The sequence below is a fragment of the Podarcis tiliguerta genome (assembly GCF_965153285.1).
Source record: "Podarcis tiliguerta genome assembly, chromosome: 3".
NCBI classification, from domain to species: Eukaryota; Metazoa; Chordata; class Lepidosauria; order Squamata; family Lacertidae; genus Podarcis; species Podarcis tiliguerta.
The window spans coordinates 64438710-64459170 of NC_139536.1; the positions used below are offsets into that span (position 1 = coordinate 64438710).

Sequence of the window (20461 nt, forward strand, 5' to 3'; positions counted from 1 at the left end):
TACCTATGACTGAGTTAAAATGATGTCATGACCTGGCAATTTCTGTTCAGTGCTGACACATCTGTGTGGAGCACAGCTCAAAATTGCCTTCATGTAAATATAATAGGATTGTTCCTTTTTGTATTTTTGCTCTTCTCAGAATCTACTGCAATCTATGAAACTTGTGAAAAGCAGCAGGAGTCCATGAAACACTTGGAAACCTATATTTTTCCATTTATTTTTTTAAAATGCAAATTACACTAGTTAGTCAAAAAAAAATCCACCTTCTGTTAAAAATACATTCAGAATTAACAAATGACTATAAGAAAAAAAGGACATTTGGATTGTTAACACTTGCCTTCTAAATATTTGGATTTATAACAACAACAAAAAGCCCAGTCTAGAAAAATAACATTCTTCACTGGATTTTTGAGGAGGATACAGCTGTACAATTCAAACAACAGCATTTCAGATATTCTCACACTACTGTGCTCTAAAACTCTTTCCATAGCAGATGTGTCCATTAATTTATCCACTGTAGTAGTCAACAGTCTTGAAATTGTTTTGGTGGTAGTGATTTAGCTGCAATGTAAGCAAGTATGAAGGCCTATTAGTGTGTGTGGGTTTGTGTTTGTATGGCAGCATCAGAAGTGTAGAATTTCCATTGCAACGCCTCAAAATTCTTTGTTTTTGCTTACTCTTGCACTAGGAGAAGAGGCACTCTAACCTTCTTTCTCCTCTTACAGTCATAGCCGAACCATCTCACTTCTCGAAGTCCATGGTCTTCAGCGACTTTCTCATCTTACCTCCAGGCAGTAGCAACCCCAGGCGCCTCTGCATGCCAATCCATTTTAAATGTGAGTAGCTTTCTCTTTTCTCTGATCTCTTGCAAAAAAACCAAACCAAAATAAAACGCCTCACTGTCATTTTTTCAACTCCATTTCCCCAGGGGCATTGCTAGAGGGAAGAAGCCTGCAATACACCTAGACAAATTCAGGAAAAGAAGTTCTAGCCAAATATATTCCTATAGGAGGAGAACTCAGTTGGGAGTCCCTTTTATAGTGAAAGCCCATCTCTCGTTGGGACAGCGCCCACACTAAAGCAGAGAAAGTGGTTCCCTTACCCGACATGCCCTCTCCTACAAGCACTTCTCCTTTCTGGACACTCACTAGTCATACTATTGCGCTGCACTCTGAAAAGCAGCTGGCACTCGGTGTTAGTGCTGCTATAAGAACAAGTCTGGATCCTTATAAACCCGCACATGAGCTTGAGAAACTTTATATCTTTCATGGAGGCTTTTGCACTAGAGGTGATACAGCCCACAGGAAATAAGGGAACATACTTCCCTCTTCTCATTCAGCTTTTTTCTACAGTGGATGCAGTTGTTTTTAAAAACATACAGTAATATTTGGCAGCGGGGTAGCAGGATACATTCTAGGAAAGTATACCATTTATTTGCAGCAAGATGGCTGTTTCCTAGTAGGCAGGCATGGGAAGCAAAGGTAGAGAAGTGCCTTCATCCTATAGGCCGATTAAATAGCACTGGCTGGCTAGCTTGCTCATATTTGCTATCACTGAACTGAACCACAAACTTCACAAACATTTCCTGATAGGGAATTTGAGGGAGCTTGGTGTTGGTACACTCCCATATATATATATGATTATACAAACAGTAAAAATAAACACAATTATTTTTAAAGTAATTAGGCCTTTATGGTGTTTAGCAAGATCAAACCTATATAAAGCAATGGATTATCCAAAAATTGTGTAGTTAATAGACCAGGAGTCTGAGCTATGGATATGCATTCAGGAGATCAAATCTACTCCAGAGCCAGAATACATATATAAGTTTGCTGATATGCTGTGCCTATCCCCATAAGTGGAGATAGAATGTCAGTGAGTTGCTGCTTGGTCAGTGCTGCTGCTTCACTATGTAACATGGTCCACGCTCCTTAACACACCTATGTGAAAAGTAAGGTTAAGGATGCAACACTCCATGCATCATATCCCAGACTAATTCCACTGATAGTGAGTGAATGTTAGGTTTACAGTGACTTCTGGTCCGAGCCTAAAATGGCGAACAAGCCAACAAGAATTATAGAGCACCTTGAAAATCTGCACCAGTGCAGTGTAGATACAATTATGCAACTGCTTAAGAGTAAGTAGGATGCTTGATCTTGCAGGAATACAGTTTTGAAATTGACATGTATTTTCCACTATACTATGCAGATTTCCTCATAATACAGTTTGGTTACACCCATTCCACTTTAGTTGCTGGAATCTGATTATGTTTATAGTGCATGTCTGTCCTGTATGCATTGAGATTTATTTTTGTCTGTGACATGTTACATCCATTGAAAGATACAAAAATGTGAGGTGGAGTGAGTTGGACTGGTGTTTCTATAGGAGCAGATTTTGAAAGTTGTCATGGGGAATGATGGTTTTTATAGGCCACACAGAATGCAAACATTTGGCAAGTGTAGAAAAACATTGCCTGAAGACGACTTGATGGGCAATTTGCTAATTTGTAGAAGAACCTCTCCCCCATCAAGTGCCTACAGCTGGAATACCCATGTAAGTTTTAAATAAAGAAATGAGGGCAATTCCGGTTCCAAAAAATCCTGAGCAAAATATCTCTTCCCATTGAAAAGCCAATGAAGTGGCTGAATATACAGCTCAAATTCAGAACAAACAGACGTTTCTAGGACTCCAAGAGTATTTCATAAAGACATTGATCTACTAGCAAAGTTTCCAAAGGCATCTTGTTGCCAACTACATAACAGCACAGCTTTTTTTTTCAGCCACAATAATACAGAAAGTTAAGATACACATTCTAACACACAACAGATCCCCCAAATATCACAAAAAGGTCTTCAAAAATGTTACCAACGCAACTACTCCCACCCCAACTAAAAAAACAAAACAAAACCCAGAAAGAAATATCTTATATGCTGCAGGTTTTTCTTTTTTTAAAAAAGCTCACCTACATAGGATTTTCAACTGGAATTAAGTTATAAAAGAGTAAACATAGTTAATACATATTCAGTTGGCCTCTGCTGATAGAAATAATGCAGACGTCTCTGTCATTAGTAAAAGACATATTTAGAGTCATTTATAAAAGCACCTAGAGTGCAGTAAATAAAAACAGTGGGGTTAAGGAGCACTGTTTTTGTTGTTTCTTTACAGTTATTACTTTAGTAAATGTTCCTTTTCCCCTCAGCATTTTCCAGCTCCCCAAAGAGCCCAGTTCTGTTAGAAGTATTTTAAAGTGTATTTGCATCCCAGCCCTTCTGGAGACTTAAAGCACCTCTTCTGTCTGCCAGCGGGTGGTTTTCTTACACAGCCAACTCTGGAACTACTGGGGAGCAGAGTCTATTACCTGACACAGCCTTAGAAATCTTTAACAATTAATGAACAGCATGGTTGAGCCTAAAGGAAGTTACTTCAGAAAGTCCACACCGAATTTCTCTGATGTGTAACTTAGGATAGGTTAAGGCAAGTATGTATTATACAGCCTTTAGGGCAAACAACTTGCTGTCTATTGACTTCTGTTTCAAGGTCATCATGGTATCGTTAGTGTTTATTGACTAAGAGGACACGGCTCCAGACAGAACCAAAATGGATGAGATATGTTTCATAATTCAGAGGCAGGAGCAAAGGGAAGAGAAGGCAGGCAGTGACCAGAAGATGGTGCCACCGCTTCTCCTTCTGAACTTTCTGTATAAGAATTTGGAAAATCCAAGATGGGAGAGAAAGGATCTTGTGCATTGCAGTCTGTACTTGTGAGAAAGTGAGGTCTCCGTGTCCCAGCATTCTTCTAGTATTATATTTTGAAACAGAAAAGTTAAGACTTCTTTTGCACCCACAGGAGGCCGCGCTGGAATAAGTTCTTTGACTAGTCCTTCGACCCCAACCACAGACTTTGTTTTGTCTACTTTGACCTAAAAGAAAGAGATGGAAATATATATATAATCAGCACAAAGGTTTGTATACCCATCAAACACTTTTTTGAGGGGATTATTTTTTGTTGAATTTTCAAAATAATATGCATACAGGAGAGATTTAGATGTCATTGCCCACTGGCATGTATAGTTCACAACTCATCAAACACTTTTAAGGTGATCTTCATGGAAATCATGTGTATACTCTAAGAAACACCTAACCATCTTCAGACAATGGCACCAACAATCACAGGTTAGAGAGCAGAGAGAGAATGCCAAGTATGAGTCTGGGCTCCACCTCCCCCCCTCCTATCTTAATAGGCGACTAGCCGTGATAATAATAATAAAATATAATATACTGGCCTTCATCCAAAGATCACAGGGAGGTTGACAGCCTCACACGTGTAGCAGCTGTAGCAGCCCCCCTCCTGCCAATCACTATAGCATTTTTCTCCCTCACAGGTGATCAGTGTAAGTGTTGCTTCAGGTCTACCTTCTCTCCGCCAGATTAGCCCTGTTCATTGCCTGGATCAGAATGGCTATCCATTTAAATGGAGCTATGCAGCCCACCTCATACATTTTGCGAAGGTAAATATGACAGCATTGGGGTTGCGCAAATGATTTGGTGTACTATAAATGAAACAACTGCATGGCACCCTGGCATTTCTCCTCTGGAAGAAGAGGAAAATGCAAATGACATAATTAAGGAAGGATGCCATGCCCTGCAGCAGGCCTCAGATGTAGAGGAGTTCTTTTGTTTGGGAAACAAATACATCAAGAGAAACATTGGATTTAATGTAAATGTCCGGATTATAGCAATGACATGAAGGGGGAAAATGACCCTAATGAGTAAATCCTAATGAGTTTTAATCAGGCCATAAGATCTGAGAATCTCACTAGTCGCAGGAATCCTGCTTCATAAAGCAAACTGCATGCCTTCATGACACTGGCTCTGTATAGAAGGCAGATCATTTCATGGCTGAAAGTCCTCAGAGAATGACAGGAAAATTCTTCTGTAATGGCGAGCTCTTGAGCAATTTTTCCAACACATTATGCATTTGATATTACATACTGTCATCGGCCTTCTCTCTCTTTAAACCAATGTTTCTATAGTGAAGCACTGAAGGAATCTGGCTTTCTATTGTCTATTTGAGCGTCTCTCTCCTTCAAATTATTTCCTAGGCTACCAAAAATATTGACGTCATGTACTTGCTTATTCTACAATTCAAATATTTGGAAGCATGCATTTTTTATAATCCAACGTTGCAAAGTTTCTACAGGGGGGGGGGGTTCAGTTATCTTTTGCACTAGTGGTTCCATATTGTTGCTCTCGTTGACAAGTCAAGAATATTTCAGTGCAATTAGATGAAAGCAGGCTCTATCATGGTAGAATGCCACGGAGCAATGTAATGGGCATAAGCAAGAATGCTAGTTGATCAGGCATCAGCACATACATAATTTTGCTTGAAATTTGGCTGATTGTGACAGCTGGTTCAGAATCCTGAAAATCCCCAAGAAGGTTAGAAAACAACTCCCAAGCCCTTCAGAAATCATCTTTAAAATGCTTACTGCTTTCCTGCTATATCCCCTACAAAGAGAACTTTGTTTGCTCTGCATTTTAAAGCAAAGTGACCTAATTCGCACCTCTCGGGGTAGCACATGAACAAGCCTATCATTATACTTTCAATTTAGTACTTTTTTCAGTTTTGCTATATGGCCTTTGGCTCAAAAAAAAGTAAAAAAAAAAAGTAAAAAAATGCATAAAATGTGCTTTAGGATAAAATATGTGTAGAACTGCATACTAAATATTTCAACACAAAACATTTAATTAGTATTTTATATATTTAAATACAAATATCTGTATAAATTTGGTCTTAAGGGTTTTATTGGATTCTGACAGTGGCTGACTATTGTGAACCTTGGGCTTACATGCTCACTGACATGGCCATGAGAAGGAGATTGGAAGCTTTAGCACGACACAGCCCAAACTGTGGTTAATCTTAGCTGTGGCTTGTTGAAAAAAAGTCAGCTTCATGGTTTGATGTTGGCTTGTTTCCAAAGACATAGTTACAGTTAACCACAGTTTATTGGGCTCGGATGATGTGACAAGCTGCACCTAATAATAAAAAAGAAGCAGCAAAAGCTTATGAGTGGAAGAAAGGTTCTGCTGGTCTCTAGTCCAGCATCCCGTTCTCACATTTGCCAGCCAGATCCCTATGGGAAGCCTGCAAGCAGGACAGAAGCACAACAGTTCTCTCCAACAGCTTCTGAACTCCTTGCAGTCTTACTGATGTGGGTTAGGGGAAAGGAGAGCAAGCAAACGCAAGTCTCTCCTATTCGCTTTCCCAATATGGATAATTCTCATGCCTAATTTGGACAAATTTATCATGACATCCAAATGCAGCCATTGTGTCCTTTGTCGCTTTACTAGAAATATCAACAGCTCTGTTGTCTTCTGCATATAGCCAATATCTCCTACATGTCAGTGAGCAGTACTGGAGCAAAATGGCAACAAACCTGCACTGAGTTTCAGATGTTCCTCCTGTGTTTCCATGTTCTCAACTACAAGCTTCAAAATTTATATTGACTTCTTTGCCCTACAGCTTCAGCTTTCTTCCCAGCCAGTGTTTGTAAACTCTGTAAATGCAATCAGCTACTCTCAAAGCAGAGGACATAAAGAGAATGGGATAATATCTCAGCTAGAAGGCTCCATATGTTGATGGCAAGGTATACTATATGAAGGAAGAAATGGGATTTGAATTGTTCTGAGTACCTGGGAGCCACAAACAGTGACAGGAAGAAATAACATTTTGTAAGTGTAGAACACTGTGACAAAAGTGAAAAAGCATTTCTTTGGGCACACACAGATGAGAAACTGTATTTTGAGAAAGCTGCCATGTTTCACAAATAGTCTGACAGCTGAGCATAATAATAGGATCACTATTTGTGGCGTTCACCCAGAGGTAAATTAGGGCTAATGTACTTTCATCAACAAAGAAGCTGCTGGGAGAGAAAGATCCACAGGAATAGTTGTTTGAAAGATGATGTAGATGGTAAAATTTCATGGACTCTCCATGCAAGCAGTGAATATGCTTGGCTGTCGCTGGAAATGGCATTCAGTGCATTCCATGTGGTAAAAATGCAAACCTGAGATTCCCTACTCATACAACAGCATTGTAATGTAAGTAATGCATATCAAGCAGATGTACTTTTAAAAGACATTCCCTAAAAAGTGCTACTTTTCAATCATTAATACACATCTAGCAGTTGATAGAGTAACTTGAAAGTTAGGTACTCACATATACATGGGCTGTAGCTGTAAATGAGATGTCTTCTGTGGGCCTTGATAGCCGTAAGAGTCAAATCCACCTATGAAGTCAACTGAAAAGGAGGAAATTGCATTCATTGCTGACATTCTCAGAAGTGATAGGCATTTTCCTTTTAAAACAAGCTTTCATGCATATTACATTGGCTAACCTCCCCCGCCCTTAATAGTTTATTAAAATGGAAGTGATTGATTCTGGAGAATGCAAACAAAGTACAGAATCTACAGGGTAATGACTATATAGAGAGCAAGTTTTCATCAGCGTGCCAGTCACAGATTATAACAATTTATCTATATACCATTGCTCTTCTTGTTTATGAGCAGCCCACCTGACTGGAATGTATAAATTACACATTTGTTGGAGGCTGTAAACCAATAATTTGCAGCCTCCATGTTTTAACTGGTTGTGATTATTGTGTCACATCAGTTTGCCACACTGGTTCTGTGAGCAACAGATGAAAGGAAATGGATCTATGCTCTTTGAAAAATTACCCCAGGTTTTACAAGGAACCTGTGAATTCCAGTAAGTGCTAAAGACAGCCTAGATGGACATGGTCAGACCTTATATTTTCCAGGGAAGCAATTGCATTGTTTCTTTGTTCCAGTAGACTGCTTTGGAACCAGTGAATTTATATGCCATCTTCCTGATTTATTCTGTCAGGTACTCAAGGAAACCATCACTACTAACTACTTGTTAGTTTTAATGTTCTATGGCAATGAATTTCATAGCATAAAGTGATTCTTTTTTTGTTTCTAGTCAGTTGCTTTGGATGGCCTGAGTACTAGAATTCTGGGAGATTGTTCAGCAGAATGCTTAGGTTACTGAATTTGTCAATTACGCCACAACAAGATCCCCAAAAGATTTACAAGATGAATAAAATACAGCAACATAGCAATAATATAAAAGCATAAACATATGAAAAACGTAGTGAGAATAAAAGCATCCCATCAAGGGCCCAGGAAAATAAGCAAATAAAAACATGTCTGGCACTGAAACAATGACCAAGTTGGGACCTGGTGGGCCTCTCTTGGGAAAGCATTTCATAATTAGGGAGTTACCACTGAAAATATACGTTCTCTCACCGCCACCCTCCAGACCCCCCTTGAAGGCAGCATGCAGAGAAGGGCATCAAAAGTCAATCTCTGGGTCCAGGCAGGTTCATATGGGGAAAGGGGTGTGCAGTGCTTTGCGGGGGCGGGGGGGCATAAAAAATGGCATGATGGTTCTTGTATATTGACAAACATTCCATGGGTGCCAGCATAAAATAGATGCTATGGGCAGCAAGAAAAGTGGTGATACTCTGTATAGGTGAGTACCATCACAAAAGAAGCCTGGGGGTGGGCATCTGTTTTAGGGTGTTGTAAGTCTGTAAAGACTTGAGCACAGAAGAGAGGTTCCAGAAGGACGGTTCGCAATGTATGCAAACCAGCAGTACAATGCAATCTTGTCCCCCCTTATTCATGACACACTCCTACTTAGCTTTGCTGAATCTGTGGTGGTGACCAGATTGATCTAAAAGTTGCTCGTGGCTTTATTATAGTCTCCAAACCCATGCCAATTGTTGTCCTTTCTACTGGGCATTTTATTTTGGCAGAACCTAAAAGGTCACTAAAAGTGTCATGCAGCTTCTAATGTCTGATAGTATTGGCATGGGATTGAATAAATAAACCTTATTGACTGAATGACCACAGATGTTCTAATCCTAAACTGATTCATCAAACACACTGAAAAGTTGCTTTTGATCTTTTAAGAACATCACCACCAGTTAGGGTTCTTAACTATGTTTCTTCAGGAGCAAATCTGAAAGTGCAGAGGCATAATCCCATTGATGTGAAACATCAAAAGCTTACAGTCACTTCTTTCATGGAGGCATGATTTTAAAATTTCTTACAGACCCGTCATATGCATGATTATCTGGAAGTCACACTGGTAGTTTCCAGTGTGATTTACTCCTCTATTTACAAGATTGCACAATTAGTTTATCAAAAAAACATGTAGATTATTCAGGCATGCTAATGCCTAAATAAGTTGCCTCTGTGTATATCTGTATTTATTCCTCCTCTGGAGATGGCAGCAGTGGTCAAAGTGCCTGTTCTGACATCACATTAGTATCTTTCGCAGACAGCAGATAAAGCAGAATGGGCTGGCAAGTGTCCACTGCAACCTTCTAGTTGGGGGATAAATAATTCACATCTGTTCCTTCAAGTCCAGTAGAAAGGGATAAAGTATTATTAGATTGCAATGGTAATTTATTTGTTGTAATAAATATTAATGCATCCACAGTGTCTTTAGAGAAATCATAATCCTGCTTCCTCAAAAGCCTGGAAAAACAGATTCATTTCTTTACAAGGCTGCGTATTTGCCACCCAGTCCTGAGACAGATGGTGACAATGGTGAAAACATGAGTGAAATTGAGTTTATTGTTGAGGAGGCTGGTATTTGAGATGTACCCACACATGCTAGAAATGACTGTGTCACAGGTCTTATTTTGGATATTTGCCAAATGGGCCTTAGTTAATGTACTTTACCACTAAAGAAAGTCAAAATGAATCTTTGTGGTCTTTATCTGTACTTTGCAGATTGTTATGCTGGGAATCAGGATTTCTTTTGTATCGTGATGGAGACAAGGGTAGATTTGCACAACCATCATGTAGCACTTGCGACTTATCTTGTGACAAATACTGCCTGGGTCTGATGAAAAGGCCTTGTTAGCTGATCTTTGATGTAAGTCTCAGATGATCAACCATTATCTCATGGTTGGGACTGTTGCATTAAAAACATTGTTGCAAAAATCTACCATATTATTTTGTTGGCCCTAAATTCAATGCTAAAATAGGGCTCTAGATCATAATCCTTCAACTGGTGCTTTTAAAGCTGGGATCACCAATGTGGTGCCTGTAAGCACAATACATCACCTGTGAAAGTTAGTGCTGCCTCCACTCACTGTGCCCTTATTTCCTGCCTCCCAAAGTACGTAGTGCTAAGGGAGGGAGACTGGAAGTGAAAAGCTACTTCCCACTTCCTCTTTCAGCTCTGATTGGAATGACCAAGGTTGTAGGAGGAAAAGGTAACTGATCTGGGAGACTGTGGGGAGGCAGGCAGTGGCAGGGAGATAAAGCGAGATGTTGCAGGAGTCAGAGAAGAGAGAATGGCAGAGAAAAGTGATCAGTCATGGTCTCTCTCTCTCTCTCTCTCTCTCTCTCTCTCTCACACACACACATACACACACACATATACATCAGATTCATCAAAACAGATTCCCTCCTCTTGGGGTCTCCACCATGCAAACCACTTATCTCTTGTTGGCTGAACCATAAAAATAATACATCTGGTGCTTTCCAACACTGCCATGGTAAAAAAAAAAAATGGATCCAAAGCAAAAAAATCCATGCAGATCACCATAATTTTTAAGACTGATCCTCTCAGAACCATCTTTAAATCTGTGTCCATTCATGTGTCCTGTCATTTAGTGGCGGTTTTGTTGTCATCCTGTTTAAGAGCCCTGGATAATTCAGGAGGATCTGTGCTTTGGATAGATGCATTTGTGCCATAGCAACCCTGGAAAGCACTGTGATTTTTACTGTGCAGTCTACTAATTTAAGCATTTATTTGATGGTGTTAGGGTGGGGAGGTTGACTCAATGTAAAATCATGCAAAAGCAAGAGAATCTATTTTAATTCCACTTGATCGGTCTTTTTACTCAAACCCTTTTGAAAAAGCAAATGATGTAGGGTGTGTGTTTCCCTCTTTATGTCTGCCTCGGGAAGAGTGACCCAGGAATGGAAGAGAGAGACGTAACCAGAGGAGATGGTGTACATGGAACCAGTGGCATGTGGTCAGTGGACTAGGGGGACTAGGCTAGTCCCCTAACTGTTCCTGGTAAATTAGAGTATTAAATTATTAAAGGTGGCACCTTCTTCCCAAAGCCCAGGAAGCTTCTGCCTGGCTTAGAAAGGGAGGCACGATGCTCACACACACAACATCACCCTTCCCAATCGCCTTCATAAGCTGATACCTTTGGCCCTAACTGTTCCCCTACAAAAAACTTTATGCATGCCAATGCATGGCACACTCCCAATTGCTCCCACATGTCCCCAAAGGTTGGCAACTCCAGTACAAATGTCTTGAAGTCACCTAATGCAATTGCCACTGCTCACTTTCAAAACCACTGCACATACTGAGCAAACCCCCAACAATTGGTTTGCATTAATGCAAATGGGAACACACACACACACACCGAGGTTTGCTAAGCTGTTCCCTCCCCCCTGGTAGTAGCTTTCTTGGAGGAAACAAAACCACCTTCTAACCTTCGCAAATTTTTAGAAATAGTGTGCAGTGGCAGCAACTGCTCAGCAAATCCTCCACTAAAGACATGGATCAGACCTATGCAACTTCACTAAAACATACCCTAAACTGGGTTTTGCTATCTGCAGGAGTGTTTGCAAAAGCTTTTTTTCACAAGGAATAGCAACTCCCCGGAAAAGAAGGGCTTTCATTAGCACAGGTTATAGATGTGGGGTTTTTACAGGCCTCACGAAGGGCAGCAGTGAGTCAGCTGGAAAAAAGCAGATGGGCAGACAGAAGGAAAGCAATATGGTGTAAAGCAACACAACCATCCATCTCATTTTCAACCAAGTAGTCAGCATAGTAGCAAATGTTAACAGAACTGAAAGAAATCAGATGACTTGAATCATGCATCACCCATTCAGTGTGGAGGCTGCTAATCACTGCTTCCTCATGACAGCATTGTGTATACTGGAATATGTGTTGAGTTTAGTGTGGGAGTCCCACCAACACAGACATGTAGCATTTCTGTGCTTGGCTTATCGCTGCTGTAAGTCCAAGTTCAAATAAGTCCCTATTGTGCAGAGGCCACCAGGCGGGAACCATATTTATGAACCTCTGCATGGGGGAAAGTAACGTATGACTTGGCCTTAAATATCCATTTCTGCAAAATAATTTGGTTGTGGTGGCAATCCCATATCCAGTAACCTGGGAGGAAACCTACTTGAATGCAATGGGACTTACTTCTGACTAGATATGCATAGGCGTGTATTCTAAAATGATTAAAATGTTGCAGTGATGAGGGCAAGGTTGTATGATCAAGATTATCATGGGAATAGTCATATAAATGATTTTCTAGTAAAACTTTGATATGTTTAACAGACTGTGACTGAGGGCAGTTTCATTTAATTTTCCTTCAGAAACTCTGGATCAATAAAATGTAAATAAAATAACATCCGTATCATAAAGGCCCTCCCCTTCTCTGAGATTTCCCTGAGCTTGGACTGTTTCCAAACTGGTGATATATTCAACACTTACAGCCCTGCAGAATACAGTGAGGATTGTCCTGCCCATTTCTCCCTTTCCAGATATCAAATGTGAACACACACAGCTATTAAAAAGGTCAGATCAGAGAAGAGGGACAATGGAAGACTTGTTTCACAGATGTAGATTCAATTCTTGAGTCTTCCTTCCCTAGTCATATAGTGGCCCAGAAGTCACACTTCAGACATAGTGGCACCATGAGAGGGACTATGAGGGGGAAGGGAAGAAAGCAAAAATAGCCAAACCAATCCATTGTCCTCACCACTGCCACAAATTTGATGCATTCTCCCTCCTCTTTACATCCACTAAGCAGACTCTGTCTATCAATATCCAGTGGAGTAATATGGCACAGTCACACAGGTGTGAAGGCTTCAGGGACCCCTCCCTAAAATAAGCTATGCTTTTACTTAGTGTCTTAGTGAGGCAACACTTAGAGGCAGTTTCAGAAAACATGCTTTTAGAATATATAGATAAATAAACAGAGAAATGCATACAAAACTGTTCTAAACTGTTTCTTATGGGTTCAGCTTTTGGGTCCCTTTGTGGTCTTTTCCTGACTCCTTTCTGCTATAATGTCCCAATTGGGTTCTCTGATCCTTCGTCTTAATGTTTTGGTCCTTTCTCTCTCCTGCAACTCTTCCATTCTTTAACTTACTAGCTTTACAGTATTTTTGCTCTCAACCTTTTAGCCAATAGGAGGAGAGTCAAAGCTTGATTATGTTTCTATTTCTCCTTAATTGCCAGGTTCATAGGCTGAAACTCTGACTCTCCTGTGCACATTAGTCTCTTGTGAACTTTCATTTTTTGTTTCTATTAAAACTACACAACGATACTTATAATTAGAATTTTAAAAAAGAAAAGGGGAAGTCTTAAATGTTTAGATTGAACTTTTGCCAAATCAGAGTCATGAAATGTCTGCAAAATTAGTGTACAAATTTTAACTGAAAAGGAGTTAATGAAAACAACCAAAAAACAAGAATCTATCAGTATATAGTAACCTTTTGACAATAGATGAAATACTGTAGTAATTTAACCATCTTCACTGAACCTGATTTCAGAACAGTTTTTCCTTTCTCCTGTGAACTTTTGACTCTCCTATGTAGAAGAATGTCTAAAGCAAAAAGCAACCATTTTACAATCTAAAACCAAACTTAACCTTTATTTACACAAACCTTTGGAATAGTTGCCCCCCCCGCACACTTACTTGGAGTAAATCCCATTGAACCCGGGGACCTATTTCCAAATAAACATGCACAGGAATGGGCTGCACATCATGTAAACTTTCCTTTCTTGCACACTTATTCTTACTTTTGACTTAATAAATATGTTGATGTTGTTGTTGAAGTTTCACTTGACAGCAAGAGAGGGGAAAAAACTCCCACAAATATTTAAAATAAACTGGGCTTTACTGGGTTTCAAAAGATGAGGGAAACAAATCTTTCCAGTAGCATACATTGGCCTGTAACTCAAAAGTTACAGTAATTTCCTGACCAAAGAAATGTTACATGTGGGAAAAAATATTTACAGCAATTAATAAGCAACTGCACATTTTGGTTTGGAAAGTCTGTTGGTTGCTTTTTGCCTTAGAGCCCATCAACATAGTACCTATTTTGGGGATTACCATCAGCATACCCAAAAACCCACAGCAAACAATGCCTTTTGGGTCTCTATTTTTCCTTGCTACAGGTATGTTTAGTGCTGCAAAAGTCTACACAAATTTTACCCAACACATAAATGCATGCAGAATCTACTGGTCTATGAACATGGAACTTTTTATAAATGCAAAGTATTGTTAACGGCCTGTAATAAAGACCTCCATGAGGAAATATGATACATGCAAATATATATATTATTTTCCCTTCCTGAATCAAGTTTCAGTTGAGCTAGGATATTTCTAGGACAATTTCCACTATAATGCACCATTTTACACATGGGGCAATCTAAAACTGCCCCTGAAGGACTTTCAAACTGCCAAGATGCTTCAAATAGCCCAGAAAAATCTGCAGGTTCTTCCCAATCAGTGTCATCTAGAGGAAATGCAAGCATGGTAGGATCATTGTGTCCCTAATGGAACAAATTGTTAGCAGGAAATTGCTGTAGGCTAGCTTATTACTGGACAAGTAAAGAAGGGGGTTGGAGGAAAGAGAGAGCTACAACTGCTATAAATGGAGGAAAACTCCAGCAGGAGAAGGAGAATTCTGGGGACCAAAAGTGAGACAGAATCTAAAGCAATTTCCCTATTGACTTGGCTGTAGAGGAGCCCTTGACAATCTCCCATGAAGCTGTTGTGTGCCACAGAGAACCCTGGGCTTTGTCCTTTGTCAATTCCTGCAGGGCACTGGTAAGCTCTGTTGAACTTCAGTGTTGCCCATATAAACTACAAGTGCTCTGGAAGACACCAAGCATCCCCCTAACTTCGCAGATCACAGGGCAAGATAAAGTCTGAACAGAGCCAGCTGTCCTTCAGGGAGGCTTGTCTACACTATTACTGATTTCACTGAGGAACCCTAGATACACTTTCAAGAAGCCCCAGAGTCTCATGAAAGAAAGCAAACAAAAATAAAGCAGCCCATCAAATAAAAGCAAAATTAAAATCAAATGTATGAAAAAGTTGGAGATATTATGGTCAAAGGGATACTTATTTTCATAATTACAATTCCTGCAATAAAATTAAGCAATCGATCAATGTTTTATAGCACAAATCAAATCGCTGTAGAAATACTGGAATAGAGGTTTGCAATTGATTGGAGAACTGCATTACACAATTCAGATAAGTGCACATTTCAAAGGAGAGCATAGAGAGAGTGTGTGTGTGTGAGTGTAAAAGAGAAGCTGGTCACTTTGAGGCATAGACCAGTTACGTAATACCTCTGTGCAATATTTTGGTAATGACCCCAAGCACGAATCTTTGTGCTGGAGGGCAAATGGAGGGCTCCTTCCGTCACCTGGCTGGTAGTGAGAAGGACAATAGCCAGTGTTGGTAAGAAGCAGGCTGCAGGCAGAAGCCTGAGAAGGGAGAGTAATGCTGGATTTCTGCTCTGATGATGACGGGAGAAGCAAGACCTTCTGCGGTGCTAATGCTGTGAGACCCTCCATTGTAGCCTCAGGTTATATATATGTGTAAATAAGCCATGTATTATAAAGACATCACAGTCTTCACTGCCCCTCATTACAAGGACACTCAACCCTGGTGTAAGCACCTGGAACCCCGGGAATTGCACACCACTTGGAGATTGGGGTGGCAGACAACAATATATACATGCAAACATGTAGTCTATGCAAGCATTTTATCCTGTTCTGTCTACCAAAGAATCAGCTTATATAAAGTCAACAGAACAACATCAAAGACAATAAAAATACACATACAGGTCAAACATTTAAAAATTCCCCGCAAACAGAAGACATAAAATCCCTTCAAAAACACGCCGAACAAGCATGTCTCCTAGTGCCTGTGAAGTACTAGAAGGGTCAAACTAAGGCAAATATCAGAGGTGAGTTGATTCCACAGGGTAAGAAGCACTAGAGAAAAGGCCCTGCAAGGGTCCCCCCCCCAACCAAACTTCCTGAACAAAGGAGACTCTAAGAAAACATTCAAATTTTTAAAGGAATACATACTCTGGTTTGCTCCAGGGAGCCAGTAGGCCATTCTTCCTCCCATCATCGGGTATTCAGCTGTAAATTTTAGCAGGCCAAAACTCAGATGAGAGTTTGAGAGAAATAGAATTTTGCTAGGCAGTGCATTTTTAAAGAAATATTTATTAAAGACCTGGATGCTGCTTTAGCTGCATTAGCCCATTAAGTTTTCAAAAGTTATTTTTGGGGGGTGGATGAAGGGTATGAGAAATAAAGCATTATGTAGTGGGAGATGCATAACTTTTTGTGGCCATGGGGATGTGGGCTTATATCACCCAGAAGACTGGAATCCTAGATTTGCTGCCTAGGGCAGCTGCAATGTAATGCTACCCAAAGGTTAGCCACGGTTTAGCAGTCAGGAGCAGGTTATGGTACTGCACCCCCCCAGCTCTCTTCTTTTAGGCCGTATGAATTCTTTTTGCCTGCCTAAACCCTGGTTTGGCATTATATCTGACCTTTGCTGGCCATGGCTAAGGTTTCTTTGAAACCCTGGTTTGGAATCCCCAATACACTCCCAGCCTTTAAATCCCGGTTTGCATTTGGTTATTGTTATGACAGTACCAGCTAGGAACAGTATGAGGAATAACAGCAGAAATGACTGAGGCAAATTAATCAGGTTAAAGAAATCTCCCAGTTACTACAATCCTAAAACAATTATTATGTTATTAGCTTAATCTACAATTTTTAATTTTAAAGAGTTAGCTTGTAACATTTATTTCTTTCTAAAAGGTGTTTTTTTTATATAACTGCTCGTGACATTTGCCAACCATTCAAGGCTGCAGTTTATTTCTACTGAAGATTCCCCTGCCATTAAAAGATAGTCATTTTAAAAATTATTTCATGTAATAAGACTATATGACAGATGAAGAAGAAAAACATAAAACATAATAAAATTCATGGTGATCACAATCCCTCTTCGCTTATAGTGATCAGGAATTGATTTTATTAAACAGTATTCTGTTATGATGATGAGAAACCAATGCAAACGTTTCTTCCATCAAAGCACTACTATTATTTAGACATATTTGAAACACAGGCTTGGCAGCTCCCTTAGGAGATGGTGATGGATGTTCGGGGAGGGATGGACCAGGTAATAAGGGAAAAGGAAAATTAACATATAGGAAGGTAGTGACAGCACCACTTTCAGTGTGTGAATCTATTTATTAATATTTTTTCATAGCACATCTATGTCTCTCAGGGATTTCCTTAACATCAACTTCATTAGTTAGGAAGGCAGCAATCCATAACCAATTTTCTTTTCATGTTGTGCTTGTTCACGTATTAAACCAGCCCCTTTGTTAAAAACATTTGCAATTAATCCCTCAAACAAAAGAAATGCAAATCTTACAGTCTCCCTAACCAAAACCCACCAACTCAAGGCCCTGATCGCCACCTATTATACACTAAAATGAATTGAAATTCCCACTTTGAGCCTAACCTAATTTTCTACTGATAATAGGCATGGATTCCCAGAAGCACTCCATGCATCTTAATAGTAACATCCTAATTTCCTTTCCTGGTAAATGTTTTAAATAAGATTTTAGCACCAAAGGAAATTAACCTTTAAATTAATTGTAATTATAAAATGCCACCGCTGATTTTGTCTTCAGCCTAATTGCTTGCTATTATTTAAACCAGCTGCACCTCAGCTGAGCTTTAAGTTTAGGTTTCTCACAGTTACACCTTGTCAACAAATCAAGGTGTGTGCTTATGTCTGTGACCAGGCTGGTCTACTTGTGGCTCTGCAAACATTAGGATGGACAGAGCAATCTTAAGTCACAGGCTAGGTGGGTGCCTCTGCTGGCAGAAAGGTCTGCAGGTGTAACACCCACGCTTGCTAAGGAAGCCTCTGTTGTGCCCATGGAAAGCTCCATAGGCAAATATCTACCACTGACAGCAGTTGGCATTCAGCACTCCTGAAACAGAGCACTCTGAGGTGAGGCAGGGGGATGAGGTAGAGGTAGCCCTGGATCCACTAGATCTCTGCTTCCCTCACAAGCATCTACTGTGAACTCGGGTTCAGGGACCATAGGGTCCAACAGCTTCCTGCTTCTCCTTGCTCTCCTGGCACTTCCAGGCAGTCACCATTTTCAGGTGGCATGCATACACATGCCAGCAAATTCAGGCTGCACAACTTGAGCTGATTGGGAGGTCTTGTGCAATGAACCCGCTTACCCAAATGATGGCTTTTTGCAATAAGGAAAGTGATATACTGGACAGTGTGTCATAACACTTGCTTTCACGCAGTGTCATCTAATCCACCCTTCAAAGATTTATGAGCATTTGTGAACACCAAAAGCCACCTAATCTACCTGCAAGCAAATCAGAATGAATGCTTGATAAATAGCTTATCTGGAAGCGCCCTTACTCCCACCCCCATTCCATGCAGATGAGACCTACCCCATAACTAGCAGCGGTGACTGGGATGCTCCTGAATGTTTCTCCATGGGGTTGTTAACCTACTTGTTTTAGTCAGGTTCCTGTATTCTTGTAGATGCCATAGGGGACATGAAACCTGCTACCCTTGCTGTATGTTGAGGCACTGTCCAAGACATAGGGGACCTGTGGGAGTGCTAACTCCACATATATCCTTTCTGCTTTCTGGATCCTCCATCTGAGCACAATGAAGTTGCTACTCTCTCTCCTGCCTTCTGTTACTAGGCACCCCTATGCCAGACTGGCATGGGACTGTAAGGCTTGATGGGCTAGGGGCAATGACTCTCTTCCGTCTTTGCTCAGTCAGACACATGGACAGCGAGGGAGCAGGCATATCAGGGAGCACAAGTGGAATGAAGGCTGCTGTGAGGGTGCTGTGAGTTGAGGATGTGGGAGAAAATGGAGATGGGTTATGTTACCTGCTGGGATCCTACCTAGTTGTGTCAGCCTATTAGGCAAGATATCAGGGCAGGTTTCCATTGGTCACATGGGCTACCAGGAATGGACCAAAAGGGGTGGGCATTGGTCCGTGTGGTGTTCCAATGGGCTCAGGTGTGTCTGGGGTTTGGTGTTATACCTTGGCTTTGAACCATGTATTCCCTGCATTGAAACCATGGCCTATTCTATCCAACCAGGGCTCATCTTGCAGCTTCTGCACTCCTGGGGTTGAGGCTGACGGCAGCAGAAAGATAGGATACTCTAGGAGGTGTCTGATGCCTGCTGCTGTGGCTGAGTTGTTAGGGAGCTGTTCTGTGGAGCCTGCAGTGTAAGTTTGAGGCACCATGACATTTTTTTAAAGCCATGCATGCAAGAGAAGACTTGAGCCATATTTTCCCTTCTCCCTTGCTGGGGCTTGAACTCTCCTGCTTCCCAACCCTGGGACCTATAGAGTGAGCCACTGAAGGCCGTGTGTGTTGTGCTCATAAAAAAAAGTAAATGAGAGGAACATAAGTTGATTTGAACCTTGTCTATAGAGATGGGAGATTGTCTAGCAGTAGCAGGGTCATTGCTGGCTAAGCCACTGGGGCTGATGGTTGCTTCAGCATCATCTTGTATGCTGTATAGTGATGCAATGAACTGCAGTGTGTTTTCTCCCATTGCCAACAGTTTGCTGGCTCCTGCCACGTGTGGGTAGCATGTGGGTGCTATAGATGACACCATTTCCAACTGGAGGGCTTTGGCAGTGTTCTTTTGGACACTGGGGTTATATCTGTCATTTTTATGCTGTTTTGAATTTTCCAGTTGTGGGTTTCTTACCCTCCCCTCCCCACATGGACTTAGTAAACATGAGATATGTTGGCTGTAACAGCAGTATATCTCCAGACCTGAGGTTATGTGAGTATAGGATTGCTCCGATAACCTTTCTCATTTTCCCCCAACATTATGATTTCTTATTAAAGGCTTGCTGAACAGCTGGGGAAAATATTCAAGCTTTTGAAATTGTGTTAGAGCTTCAAATACATGCATACATTTGGTTTGGATTTTCTGTGCCTCAAGGAACCATTTATAGGACCAAAACAATGTAAGCGATAGTAATCTCAGAGCATTCTAGTTTGTTAGGCTGCAAATTCTGCATGATCTTGAATTATTCTGGCCACATAAAAGGATCCCTGAGGAGAAGGGAGGGAGGAAATGCATACAAAACAGGAACATGGATCCATATAACAAACTACTCCCCTGACAATGCAATGTTTGCTGTCTATTTCTGTATCTCTCTTTTGCATCCTAGTTTTACAGCTTTTAAAGAAAGAGTCCAGTGTTCAACTGTTTATTTTTCAGCTATGTCCTACTGACTGACTGACTGTGTGGGGCATTTAG

General features: G+C 40.6%; 1 protein-coding gene and 1 long non-coding RNA gene across 7 annotated transcripts in view; one reads left to right on the top strand and one right to left on the bottom strand.

The window, feature by feature from the left end:
* Positions 1–201: 201 nt before the first annotated feature.
* Positions 202–20461, bottom strand: part of NKAIN2 (sodium/potassium transporting ATPase interacting 2) — a gene marked incomplete at its 3' end in the record, with an annotated part of 430177 nt that continues 409917 nt past the window's right edge. For 2 of the 5 annotated variants that reach the window (XM_083435134.1, XM_083435130.1), the window contains 3 exons: positions 16190–16246; positions 7220–7301; positions 202–3920 (listed from right to left, as the gene is read on the bottom strand). In XM_083435134.1, coding sequence (XP_083291260.1) covers positions 3911–3920; positions 7220–7301; positions 16190–16246 — 149 coding nt within the window. Of the gene's footprint in view, positions 3921–7215; positions 7302–16189; positions 16247–20461 lie in introns of those variants that run through there. The other 3 variants (XM_083435132.1, XM_083435131.1, XM_083435133.1) reach the window with 3 other exon arrangements.
* The window catches only part of LOC310675032, a 65312-nt gene continuing 48698 nt past the window's right edge, over positions 3848–20461 (top strand). For both annotated transcript variants that reach the window (XR_014509859.1, XR_014509860.1), the window contains exon 1: positions 3848–3962. This is a non-coding gene — a long non-coding RNA (uncharacterized lncRNA). The remainder of the gene's footprint in view (positions 3963–20461) is intronic.